The sequence below is a fragment of the Loxodonta africana genome, chromosome 23 (genome assembly GCF_030014295.1).
Source record: "Loxodonta africana isolate mLoxAfr1 chromosome 23, mLoxAfr1.hap2, whole genome shotgun sequence".
Lineage (NCBI taxonomy): Eukaryota > Metazoa > Chordata > Mammalia > Proboscidea > Elephantidae > Loxodonta > Loxodonta africana.
The window spans coordinates 13779140-13793035 of NC_087364.1; the positions used below are offsets into that span (position 1 = coordinate 13779140).

The following is a 13896-nucleotide window of genomic DNA, read 5'->3' on the forward strand; positions in this document are numbered from 1 at the left end:
ACATATAAACAAATCATTTAATCATCAGGATCAAGGAGGAAGAGCACCAAGAGGGAGGTGTGTATTAGAGGATGAGAAGTTTTCCAATAAAATGAAGGAAGGAGTCGGTGCTCCAGGCAGAGCTCAGAGAGGTGCCACAGCCACGAAGTCATTAAAACACTTGCTGTGTTCTGAGAGGCACACACAGTTCACTGAAAGTGCAGAGTATGTGGCTGAGACAGAAGGGAGATGGCTGGAGCTGGTGTGCTAGGTAGAGGCCAGGCCATGCTGGGCCAGCTTACATGATGGAACATTGAGGCCACATGTCACCCAGGAATGCCCCAGCTTACTGAATCAGATGGAACTGGTTTTAATTTTTTGAACAGTGTTTTCATATCAGAGGAATGCTATGTTTTTGCCACCAAAAAAAGCAGAAACAAAAACAAAAGGATGTACTAGAGAAAAAATCTGTCATCTTCATTCAGAGATAGCACTAAGATTCTCTTGACGTGTATTCTTCCAGAATCTTTTCTGTGCTTTCTACCCTGTGATACAAGCTGGAGCACAGTGGCTGAAAGGAAATTGATATTCAAGGTTTAGGCAGGACCACAGGGTGGCTGGAGCTGTTGGGTGGAGACTGAAGGGGAGAGGTGTACTGGTTAAGGTTGATGAAGTAGGTGGGGTCCAGGTTAAGGAGATCCTCATTAGTGGGGGTAATGGGATTTGAATTTTGTCCTGATTGTAATGCGACACCACTGGGGAGTTTTAAGCAAGAAGTTACAAAATGTGATTCATGCTTAAAAAAAAACAATGTCTTTTGTGTGATGACTGAACATAAAAAAAAGAACATACACACACACAAAAAAAGAGGTACCCAAGAGACTAACTAGTTAGCAGGCTGGTCACTATATACACTATGCTCAGAAAAACTCACATTGTTTTTAAATAATAACTGTAGGCTCATAGCAAATAAAAATGTTTTCTGTAACATACTCATTTGTTCTCACATCTTGGTCTTCGTGAAAACATCTGTGATGGTGTCTACATAATGCCCCCCAAAATGAAAAACCAACACATACTTTTTGTCTTCATGAAGCCAAGCTGCCTTAGCTGGTTTTTTATCTTGGGGTGCAGTGGGGAAAGACAGTAGACATCCATTTTTGCATACAAACTGTGTTGGCATATTCTAACCTATTACCTAAATATCCCCAACCAATATTTGCTATATTTCAATGATAACAGAATTTTAGAATCATGGAAGTCTGAAGTTGTAAGAGGTTTAATAGGTCACCTGCACTTCTCAAGGACTGTCCTCTACAGCAGTGTGTCTCAAACATTAAGGTGCTCATGAATTACCTGGGAACCTTGTTGAAGTTGCAGATACTGATTCAGTAGCTCTAAAGTGGAGTGTGAGATCCTACATTCCAGGTGATGTCCTGGAGCTTCCAGGTGATGTCCATGTGGCTGGTCTAGGAACCATACTTTGAGTAGTAAGGCTCCAGAGCATTCCTGATAGATGTTGTAGAAGGGTTCTGTTCTAGTTTTTTCTTTGTATTTTGGTAATTCCACTTGTCATACGTATACACAAATCAGTAGTTCTTGGATAAAAGCCAAACAAAATATATTCAAGCTTGTCTGATTTTTTAAAAAATATATAAATCAAAATAACATTACAATTTAAAGAAACTTTAGAAAGTTGAGTATATGTGGTCTGAAGAGTCTTGTATTAAATACATGGAATACACATTAAAAAAAAAAAAAAAACCATTGCCGTCTAGTCAGTTCAGACTCATAGCAACCCTATAGGACAAAGTAGAACTGCCCCATAGGGTTTCCAAACCTGTAATCTTTACGGAAGCAGACTGCCACAGCTTTCTCCCACAAAGCGGCTGGCGGGTTCGAACTACCAACCTTCTGGTTAGCAGCTGAACACTTACACACATGTAATCTACATCCATATTAAATAATACAATTGTGCATACTTCAAGTTATGTAATATTTTGTGGTATTGACTCAACTTGAACATTTTCTTTTACATTAATTTTTATAAGAAAATAAAACATTGAAAAGTGAAAATCCAGGCTGCCCTACAGATATAAACTTCAGTCTAAATACAGTGCTGCCAGTTGTTTTACATGACAGAAATCGATAGCAAGTTTCACTTCAATTTCAATTCAACTGGTTGAGTTGAATTATGCTGAAGTGATCTCTGTCACTGTCTTTAAAACTGGAATTACTGACTTTAATATTTAAATTTAGCACATATTTATCACCTTAACTCTTATTTTAATACAAAAAGTTATTCCTTTGGAGAAAGCCAGCTAAGCAACGGTGATTATAGTGTATCAAAACCCAATCTACATGATTATTTTAATAACTCTGTGCCGACAGGGATACCTAGACGTTCAAACAAAAAACAACCTAATTATAGTGACAGCACCAACGTGAACCTGTGACAGTTACAGAATCAATTTAAAAGTTTTTTGACAACCGTGGCAAAAAGCTTTGTTTGGACTTTTCAGTAATAATAGTTTACTTAAGACATACATTCACAGCTAAGGAAAATAGAAAGAGAAAGTTGCGGCTTTCCTGTCATGCAGAAAAAATGGAAATCAGTTGAAATGTTTTTAATAGAACATTATGTTGAAAAGATTACAGAAGAGGAATAATAGCTATCGCATTTAACTCTCACAATGCAAGAAAGACGAAACAACAGTGGAAATGTTAGTGAGAATAAAACCTTGTCGACTGATTGGCTTATCCATGTAATAAAGATCAGCAGTTCCTGCAAGTGAACTGATGGCCATTTAAATGTGTTGATTGGCAGCTCTGGGATTTGGTTTTGAATTGCCTATAAAATAAAGTTCATATCATATAAGAATGCGTGAGTAGCCATGGTGACTCGAAACCTCAATAAATATCTCCTTTTCCAATGGCTCTAATGTCTCTCAAATTCTTAGACTCTTCTCACGTTTATTTATCTCACTTGGCTCTGGATTCAGGCAGGTATGAAACATCGTTCATTCTTTGACCTTTGGCATTTAACTCCTCACTCCAGAACAGAAGAGTACCTGAATCACAGAGTTGCATTTATTTTTACTGCAAGTCTATAGAATCTTATAATGTGGCAGGCACTGTTTTGAGCACTTTACAAATATTGACTCATTTAAAACTGATACTAACCCTTTGGAGTAGATATTATTATCTCCACTTGATCGAGGAGAAAACTGAGGCACTAAGAGGTTAGGTAATTTGCCCAGGGCCACAGAACTAACTCCTAAGCGATGGAGTGGAGTTTTAACCCCACACCATCTGGCTAAGAGCCCACGCTGTTAATCCCAACTGCGTAGTCACAAAGCGCGCATAAACAACATAAGAAGATGCATATAGATGGTGGCAGCGCTCTGAGGAGGCAATCCATTTTCCTTACCTATACTCAGGTTCTGCTTTAGTTTGGTTCTTCTGTTTGCAAAGACTGAAGAATCCTCAGGTCAGGTCAAAGTGTAAAGACACTTGTCTGTAAGTACTGAGAAAGCTGAACGAGGAGACCTCAGGAAGAGGTTGTTGTAGCTGTGGTCAAGTCATCTCCAGCTCATGGCGGCCCCACGTACAACAGAATGAAACATTGCCCAGTCGTGCCCAACCTTCACCATTGTTGGTATGCTCAAGTGCATTGTGCAGCCACTGTGCGTTTTGAATGCCTTCCAACCTAGGAGGCTAATCCTTCAGCACTGTGTTGGACAATATTCTGTTGTGATCTGTAGGGTTTTCATTGGCTTATTTTTGAAAGTACATCAATTACCAGGCCTTTCTTCCTAGTCTGTCTTAGTCTGGTAGCTCTACTGAAACCTGTCTACCATGGGTGACTGTTGATATTTGAAATACTGGTAGCATAGCTTCCTACATCATAGCAACACACAAGCCACCATAGTATGACAAATGACAAGTGGTGGCAATAGGCAATACATGGTAGCCATTGTAATGATATTAATTATTTTTGAATGCTCAATTATCACCCCTAACTGTAGGCGGGAAACCCTGGTGGTGTAGTGGTTAAGAGCTACAGCTGCTAACCAGAAGGTCGGCTGTTCGAATCCACCAGGCACTCCTTGGAAACTCTGTGGGGCAGTTCTACTCTGCCTATAGTGTCTCTATGAGTCGGAATCGACTCAATGGTAATGGGTTTTTTGGTTAACTGTAGGCGGTGGACTTGGGTCACTTAAGTAGAAATAATGGTTCCACCTTCAATAATTGTGTGACAGTGGAGGAGTTATTTAACTTCTGTGAACCTCAGTTCCTTCATTTATAATATTAGAATAATTTCCTTTGGCTATTATGAATATTAAATGAATTAATTTATGTAAATCATCTAGAACAGCTTCAGGCATAGAGTAAGAACAATATAAATGTTAGTTATTATAGTTATTGTTGTGTGTCGTCCAGTCGATTCTGACTCATATTGACCCTACAGGACAGAGTAGAACTGCCCACTAGGGTTTCCAAGGCTGTAATCTTTACGGAAGCAGATTGCCACCTCTTACTACTATGAAGCTGCTGCTGGGTTCGAACCGCTGACCTTTCGTTTAGCAGCTGAGTGCTTAACCACTATGCCACCAGGGCTTCTTTAGTTATTATTAGTTGTAGTATAACTTTCAATAAATATTTGTGAGAGTAATAACAAATAAATAGATCTTAGGTCGCTTCCACTTTTCCAGAGGCTTTAAAACCATCTCTAAAATGTTTTCTTCCAGAGTAGCTTCCTCTTTTAGCAAAGAATAAAGCACTACTTGTTTCTTGGTATTTGTTTGTTTGTTTGTTTGTTTTTAATTTCTTCGTACCGTGAGAATTAAGGACAAAAGTTGCCTAACTAACCAATGAAAATTAAGATGCAAGCTATACACGAGTCAGATGAATTAAATTTTCCATTTTTAATCGAAAGTCTCTGAAACCGTCTTCCCAATAATTTTTTAGCTGCCTGAAGAAAAGGATCCCTTGGCTTGCGCTGTTCAGCAGTAAGTGGCATTCATCGAGTTATCTTAGCACCCTGTTTTGCACATCAGCAGATTACAAAAATGTTGTAGATCAAGGCCTAGACACACTGATTATATTCAATCATAAGGCTTATTTTTTTGTTAGGATTTAATCTGTTTTTCCTCCTCAGAAAATGATGCGATCATCAGTTTTCCACATGTTTATCCTGAGCATGGTGACCGTGGACGTGATTGTCGCTGCTAGCAACTACTACAAGGGAGAGAACTTCAGAAGGCAGTATGACGAGTTCTATCTTGCAGAGGTAAGCAATTCCCAAGGTAAAGGTGAACCTCAGTGCCTTTTATACGTGTGAAGATTAATTCCTATTCCTTAATTACTTGACTGAATCCAAAGCTGATTCAAATTCATTGTCAGCTTTTTAAGTAATTCCTCTGGTCACTCTATTGCCGGGTTCATTTCCTGTCACCAGGGGCTTGAGTGATCTTCCCCACAGTAGTAGGTCATGTTGCCAAGGGAACCCTTTTTCCCTGGGTCTTTCTCTTGTAATATTGGTTATTTCCTCTCCATGTCTTCTTTCCTCTTCCTTTCGCATGTTGCCTAAGCCTGTTTCTCACCAAGTGTAAGCAAGCACAGGTTAGGAAGATTGTAAATAAATGCATCAGCTCAACAATACCAAGCAGAGAGTTGGGGGAAACTTTAAAGAGTTAATAATTAGTGTAGTGAAAACAGGTGTGCCGTCGGGTTGGTTCTGACTCACAGCAACCCTGTGCACAACAACAAAACACCACCCAGTCCTGTGCCATCCTCACAATTAATTGTTGTTCTGCTTGAGCCCGTTGTTGTAGCTACTGTGTCAGTTTATCTCATTGAGGGTCTTCCTCTTTTTCTCTGACCCTCTACTTTACCAAGCATAACGCCCTTCTCCGGGGACTCATCTCTCCTGATAAGATAACTCATAGTCACCCTATACGATAGAGCAGAACTGCCCCATAGGGTTTCCAAGGAATGGCTGGTAGATTTGAACTGCTGACCTTTTGGTTAGCATTGAACTCTTAACCCCTATGCCACCAGGGCTCTAATAGCAAGTAAGTTTGGTAATTAAGTGAGCCTCTGTCTAGCCCCGTATACACTATATTAGAGTTTTGGAGAAATACTTCTTATTGATTCACTTTGTTAATATTTGATTCTTAAATATTTTTAATGATTTCCAGAGACCAGTTTTTTCATTGTGAAAAAAATACGTGTAAAATATGTTTCAGAATTCAATGGCAAAATATGGTTTTATATTTATGGAGAAAATCCATTGACATATAACTTTAGAAATTCACTCATCACGTAAGTGAGGCACACATATCCAGCTGTGTTACACTTCAAGAAATTCAGTATATGAAAAAGCACATTTAAAAACAAAGCAGAAAAATTGCAATTTATTTTTTTACAAAAGCATTTTTCATATATAAAAAAAAAAACCCAGTGCCGTCGAGTTGATTCCAACTCATAGCGACCCTATAGTTCTCTTAAAAAAAAAAAAAAAAGACACCCAGAAATCTCCAAGACCATTTAAAAAATGGATTTATTTAATAAAAATCCAATCCACTCACACACATGCTCTTCAGAAAAAAGAATTGATTTTATATACCTATCGAATATAAGCATCTATGTGTATAGAGAGAAATTTTAAGGAGTTGTTTATGAATTCCCCTCTTCGTGGAGGCTTATTTCCTGAACAATATCATTAATGGTAAACTTTTACTTGAGTAGAGCATTTGGGACATGGTGCTGCCTAATCGCTACCTGTTATGTGGAGCTTGGAGTCCCTGGGTGGTGCAAACAGTTAAGCACTTAGTTACTAACCTAAAGACTGAAGGTTGGAGTCCACCCAGAAGTGCCTGGGAAGAAATGTCTGGGGATCTGCTTCTGAAAAATCAGCCATTGAAAACCTACTGGAGCGCAGCTCTTCTCTGACAATTACGGGCCATCGCGAGCCCGAAATGACTCAATAGCAGCTGGTAATATGGAACTTACAGTCTAGCAAAAAAACAGACTGTAAACAATAACACATATTTAATGCTGTAGAGAACTTATGACAGGGGCTCGTGGAAAAAATTATATCCACCCAACACCTAAAAGATGACTATAATTTTGCTGTAATCCCAGGACACACAGAATGGAAACCTCTGCCATTAAAAACAGAGGGAAACATGGACCAATGTAATATTTGCAGGTAAATTTCTAAAACATGAATAAGAAGCTAAGAAACTCTCACCAGTGGTTTCTGGTTGTTTGTGAAGTAGGAAGTGAGGTCTACATGCAACCTGATGAGACGATGAATGAGGAAGCCTGAGGGGAAAGGAGACAGAAAATGGTTACTGTGGAGAATGCAAAAAAATTTCATTAAAGATGCATCAAATGCAAAGCGGAAGATCCAGCTGAATTTGGAGACTATAAATTTATACTGATATCTATTTAGACAGCTCTGTGCCTTTTTTAGCTCTTGCTTAAGAATTGAGAAAGGCAAGATTTAGATTGATCCAGCTTTAGCGTTTTGTCAGGTGGTGGAGTTGAGGGTCAAGGGGATAAATGAACATAGGTGGTTGGCAAAGGAGTTGAAATGATGATCCTGTGGTCTATGTTGGATAGAGAAAGAAGTGAGAGTAAGAGAAAACTGACAGAGCTAAAATGAAGGGATCCAGAGACTTCATATGTTCGAAGAACAGATATGAAAGGGACAGAATAAGAAATCATGATCAGAAGGCGGGATCTGGAATTTTGCAATTCCAGAGTAATCTTGAAACATAACAATTCCAAAATACAAAATCTAGGGTGTCCTATGAATATGGGTGGCTTACGCATAATGACAGAATGAAGGAAAATAAGGAACAGTCAAGCTAGGGTGTTGGCTGAATCTTCACAGGGACATTGAAGTTACTCAGAGTAAGGCCAGTTCTGAGGAAAAGAAGTGCAGTCAGGGGCCAAGGTACAGTGTCGTGTGAGGGTGACTAACTGAGAGATGAAGAGAGAGCAGCTACAGGGAGAGTGATGTAAGATGACGTTTAGCCTGGTGGGATACATCTCCAAGGAGGAGGTGGTGAATGTACTTGAGCACTGAGAAGTAAAGGTCGGAGCACCTCTTCCCCCTCCACGGATTATACTACCTGGGACGTATGGGACCTGGACACATAGGTATCCTCTTCTGGAAAGGGCTCTAAGAGAAGCCATGCATTCGGGAGAGGATTGAAAGCAGAGATTGAGAGAGAACGTAAAGGAAATTGCTTAACATGAAACGGGAGACCCAGAGGCTAGTTAATAGGTTCTGAATGGTGAAAGGTGGGAAGATGGGTCAGGCAGAAGAATCATTGAATGGTATTAGATTTCAGAGTTAAATAATTGATGACAAAAATGCTTGGGAATAAAAACAGAAATGGCCACATGTGTTTGGGATTATCCCAGCCTCCCTGGAAGACGAAACCTGTTTTCTTTTTTTTTCCCCCTTGAGGGAATCTTGGATATTAGAGATTATACTAACATTTCTTTTCTAGCTCAGCCCAGTGTGCTTACTTGGTCTGTACTAAATCAATTCTGTCAAGTATCCACTGGGAAAGAAAAATAGGAATGAAATCCTTCAGTTAAGTTTTACTCAATTTTTTCACATACAAATCTGTTTCTTGCTTTATGTATGTTAGTAGATTTATCACCTTACTATAAGAAATTCTAACAAAATATCAAATAACTTAATGTTGTAGAGTTCACTAATAATTATTTATATACACTGGTAGTATCCAGGGGTAATGGTTACATCTTTGTCATGTTAGCTTTCTTGTTTTTGTTGTTTCTGGTGCCATCAAGTCAGTTCCAACTCGTACCAACCCTTTGTAGAACAGAAGGAAACACTGCTGGGTCGGTTTTCAGTGTTGTTGTTGTTAGGTGCCATCAAGTCGGCTCCAACTCATAGCGACCCTATGTACAATAGAACAAAACACTGCTGGGTCCTGCACCATCCTCACAATTGCTGTTATGCTTGAGACCATTGTTGCAGCCACTGTGTCAGTTCATCTCATTGAGGGTCTTCCTCTTTTTCGATGACCCTCTACTTTACCAAGCATGATGTCTTCTCCAGGGACTGGTCCCTCCTGATAACATGTCCAAAGTACATGAGACAAAGCCTCACCATCCATGCTTCTAAGGAGCATCCTGGCTGTACTTCTTCCAAGACAGATTTGTTTGTTCTTCTGACAGACCATAGTATATTCAATATTTATTGCCAACACCACGATTCAAAGGTATCAATTCTTCAGTCTTCCTTATTCCTTGTCCAGCTTTGCATGCATATGAGGCTACTGAAAATACTGTGGCTTGGGTCAGGCACGCCTTAGTCCTCAAAGTGACATCTTTGCTTTCTAATACTTTAAAGAGGTCTTTTGCAGCAGATTTTCCCAATGCAATACATTGTTTGATTTCCTGACTGCTGTTGTAGTGGGTGTTGATTATGGATCCAAGTAAAATGAAATCCTTAACAACTTCAATCTTTTCTCCATTTATCATGATATTGCTTATTGTCCTATTTATGTACATAATAGTTAAAAAAAGAATTCTGTACATACTAGTTAAAAAAGAGAGACAAGGTTATAAAGAAGAATTATGTACCCAATAATTGTTGCCCCCTTCCCAAACCATTACCAGTAAAATTTAATGTTAATAAACTAGGTAGTGGTGATTTAGTTCACTTAAACAACCATTTAAATATCAACTTATTCTGAAACTATTTAAGCATTCGTAATTTGTTTCACTTCTGTTGACTGACTTTTGGAGTTTGCATTTCCCAAGATACGTTTAGCCTTTATTTGAATTAAATTGTCACTTTTCTTTGTTCCAGGAACTTGCACATGACTCAGAGTGCTTTGAAAAAGTTTATAAAGATGGTTTAAGTCAGGAGTCAGCAATTTTTTTCTGTTAAGAGCCAGTTGACATATATTTTAGGCTTTGCAGGCCATCCACTTTCTGTCACAACTACTCAATTCTGTCATTGTATGAAAACAGCACTTTTTTTAAAGTAGTTGTGTTCCAATAAGACTTTATTTACAAAAATAGGCTGCTGGCTGGATCTTGGTTTAAGCAATAGAAATAAAAATCAAGTCAATTAACATCATCATGTGTCAAATTCAAATATGTTAACATTACAACAATAATAGCTACCATTATTTTGAAAGCCTACTATGTGCTAAGTGCTTTAAAGGCATTCATTAACTCATTTAACCCTCAAAACAGCGAAAATAACAACAATTAATGTTTATGGACTTTAATAATTCAATATATAAGTTGATGTCATATTTTAGAAAGTTTTATACTTAAATAGATCATAAAAGACCATGAGCTTTTAGAGAATTTCTTACTTCCCACATATTCCAGAATAAATAATTTAGAAAATCCAAAGTAACCACTGTACCCATTAGTAGTCAGCTTGCAGTCGTAAAAAAAAAAAAAAAAGAGCTTTAAGTATAAATTATACTGCTTAGTTTTTGTTCTGAAACTGCAACTTGTTTTGTTACTTTGAATTAATTAGTCTAAATTTAGAATTAAATGAGAAAATTTTGTCTTTATTTTCTAGGCCATACAGAACATAAAAAGTTAAAGACTGATTTTCTCTTACAAAAATTTTCATTTTGATCTAAGAGAATATATTATTATTAATACTATACATAAACTCATGTTCTTATAACAGACATAATTACATTTTAAAATATATATTCTTCATTTTTTAATAATGAATAGTAAAGCTTGAATAAAATCTTATTTTTTAGAGTCATATAAGAGTATATGAATATATATTTACATCCATTAGTTTGTGCGTTTAAAATTTTTTATCATCACAGTGCTATACATAGGGGATTAAAAATTTTAACACAATTCCTATTTTAAGAAACTCACAAACTAGTGGGAGAGACAGCAATGAAGCCAGCAGTTCTAACAAAGGGGACAACTTCATAGGCCAAAGTCTGCTTTGTTTGCCCCAGGTGTTGCCCCCAGGTATGCTCTGTGATTTCCTGTGGTCTTACCTGAATACCTCATATGACAGCATTGGGTTTGGTTTTTTTGGTTTACCTGAATACAGAGCTCAGCCTCTCTTCCCAGTCCCTAGTGTTAAGTTTTAAAGAGCCTGGTGATACAAACAGTTAAGTGCTCAGCTGCTGACCTGAAAGATTGGTGGTTCGAATGTACCCAGTGGCTCTATGGGAAAAAGTCCTGGAGATCTGCTTCCATAAAGATTACAGACAAAAAAACCCTGCTCTGTCACATGGGATCACTGTGAGTTAGTATCAACTCAAGGGCGCCTAAGTCCCTTTTGTGGGTGAAGCCAGAGAGGGAAAGAAGAGAGAGTCTGTGCTACATACCCTTCAGTCAACTGACTAGAACTCTCCACTGAGAAATGTCTCTTCTCCAAAGACTGTGTCTCCTCCTCACTCCCACCCCCATCTCTCCCCAGGCAGCACTCAGGCAGGTGGTTCTTCCTTCTCCTTCATGAACAGCAATTCTACCCCGCACCCAGACTTGCATGCCCCACTTGTTCTTTGCTTGGCCAAACAAAAGGAACAGCTATTAAGGATCTAAACTCCTCAGCAAGTAGCTTTATCATCATCCCCTGTTACGTGAGCATTTTCATAGTCTTATGCTCCAAACCGTTTGTTCCAAATAAGTACAGAGTCTCCCTGTAAAGATGCCACATACACATAAAATTCTACATCTCATCCATCATAAAGACAGAGAGATCAGAGAGGTAGACGTACCTAATGCACTTTTTTATGTGCCAGTTGTGCTTGGTGATGGAAAATCAGAGGTAAATAAAGTGAAAAAAAGGCATGGTCATCGGTTCGTGATTCCAGGGACCTCTCTACTTCCATAAATTGTTTAGAGCTGGAAAAGTCTTAAGAGATTATCAGTATGATCCTCCTAAATGAGGTTTATACTGAAAGTTTATAGGAATTAAGTGATTTATCAAAGAAGTTTCAGTGAATTTAGGAGAAAAACAATTCCCAAGCCAATGTCTGTCTCCACACATCTCATCTTTGTCAACAGTTTTAACTACTGAACTCATGATTCCAATACACCAAAAAACCCACTGCCGTCGAATCCAATAGATCTTCCAAATATCAGTAACTATTGCAGTTACAGAACTGAAATACTTATAAGGCTGTCCTGTCAGAAGTGATAAGAATCACAATCTTCCAAAGGCAATAATTCTTTGACAGCAACTGTAGCTTGAGAGAATTGACGATTCTTCTAAAAGAGATTGGTCAAGAGAAATGGTAATGAGTAAGTTAGTCAATATAATTTACAATGTAGATATGCGTAGTATGAGCTTCCTTATTCCTTATATAATGGCAATGAATATTTCAATTGCGTCCAATCTTTTTTTTTTGAAAATTTTTCAGTAAACATTCTCATTTGAGTTTTGATGTACATTTGGAAGTTTTTCTAGGGCGTATACCTGAACTTGAAACCACTAGATGGTAGGATATAACATACAACTTTACTAGATAGTGCTAAATTGCACTACAGAGTGCTTTTACCAGTTTACATCCCTACCAGGATATGAGCACCCTATTTTATGCTAAATTATTCATCTTTAGGAGTTTCAGTTTTTTGTTAATCTGATAGAAGTGGCCGTTGTCATTCAAATACATATTTTCCTGATCACCATGGAGGTTTGACTTTTTTTTCACATTCTCTTGGTCCTGGATTTTCTCTTCTGTGAATTTACCTGCTCGAATCTAAATGCTAATTGCTTTTTGTTGTTGTTGTTGTTGTTACATGGTTATATGCATTGCAGAAGTCTTCTCTCAAATCTGAAGCTTGTCTCAACTTCCACTTGCTATCTTTTGTTCCATGGAAATTATTCATTTTAATGTTTCAAGATTTAGTGGTCATTCACTTCTGCTTTGGTGGTTTTTGTCTTGTACATTCCAGGGACATTAAAAATATAATCCCCATATTAACTTTAAAGTTTCAAAGTTATGCTTTTCACATTTCAGTCTTCAGTGTATCTGAAATGAGATTAGGAGTCAAATTACTTTTTTGTTTTTTCCTTCTGTATTTAACCAATTGTTTCCTCTAACATTCATTGAGAAGCCCATCTCTTCCTCACTTTAGGTATTTTCCTCATCGTATATATGCATCCGGAAACTCTGGTGGCGTAGTGGTTAAGTGCTACAGCTGCTAAGCAAAGGGTCTCTAGTTCAACTCCTCCAGCCGCTCCTTGGAAACTCTGTGGGGCGGTTCTACTCTGTCCTATAGGGTCGCTATGAGTCGTAATCGACTCAACGATACTGGTTTTTTTTTTTTTTTTTAATGTATCTATTATATATATATTTTTTCCTTACCATAAACATATATGGTGAGGAAAAAAATATATATATATATGCATAAGCCTGTTTCTGGGCAACGTAGTTTGTGTGTCTAAGTGTCTAACCTCTGTTTGATAACACGGTGTCTGAAATACTATCTTTTGTAATACCCCTTAGTATCTAATGCCTTCATGTTTGTTAGAACAAGTTCATTAATATTCATATTCTTCAGATTTTTTAATTCTGTTCTTAGCTTTGCTCTTCTTGCTTTATATTATGAAAATTAATGAGTTTTACTAATGAGATTTAATTGATACTAAGGACATCTCTCTTCAGTTATTCAGGTCTTCTTTAATGTTTTTAAAGAATGTTTTCTTATTTTCTCCATAAGTCTTATACATCTCTTGTTAAGTGCATTCCTAGATCCTACAATTTCTTTTATGAGTGTTTTCGATTGCATTTTAATTGGTGATTAGTAATATAGGGACGATCTTGATTTGTGTGTGTTGATCTCATATTCAGATTTTTTCATATTTTCACTTTTTAAGTTGTTTATCATTAGATTTTTTCATGCCTCCTGGGGTTT

The 13896-nt window shown here is 37.6% G+C and overlaps 1 protein-coding gene across 2 annotated transcripts in view; it reads left to right on the forward strand.

Moving 5' to 3' along the window:
• NALCN (sodium leak channel, non-selective) overlaps positions 1–13896 on the forward strand; it is a 380765-nt gene that overhangs the window by 136447 nt on the left and 230422 nt on the right. For both annotated transcript variants that reach the window (XM_064275254.1, XM_064275255.1), the window contains one exon: positions 5141–5272. In XM_064275254.1, coding sequence (XP_064131324.1) covers positions 5141–5272 — 132 coding nt within the window. The remainder of the gene's footprint in view (positions 1–5140; positions 5273–13896) is intronic.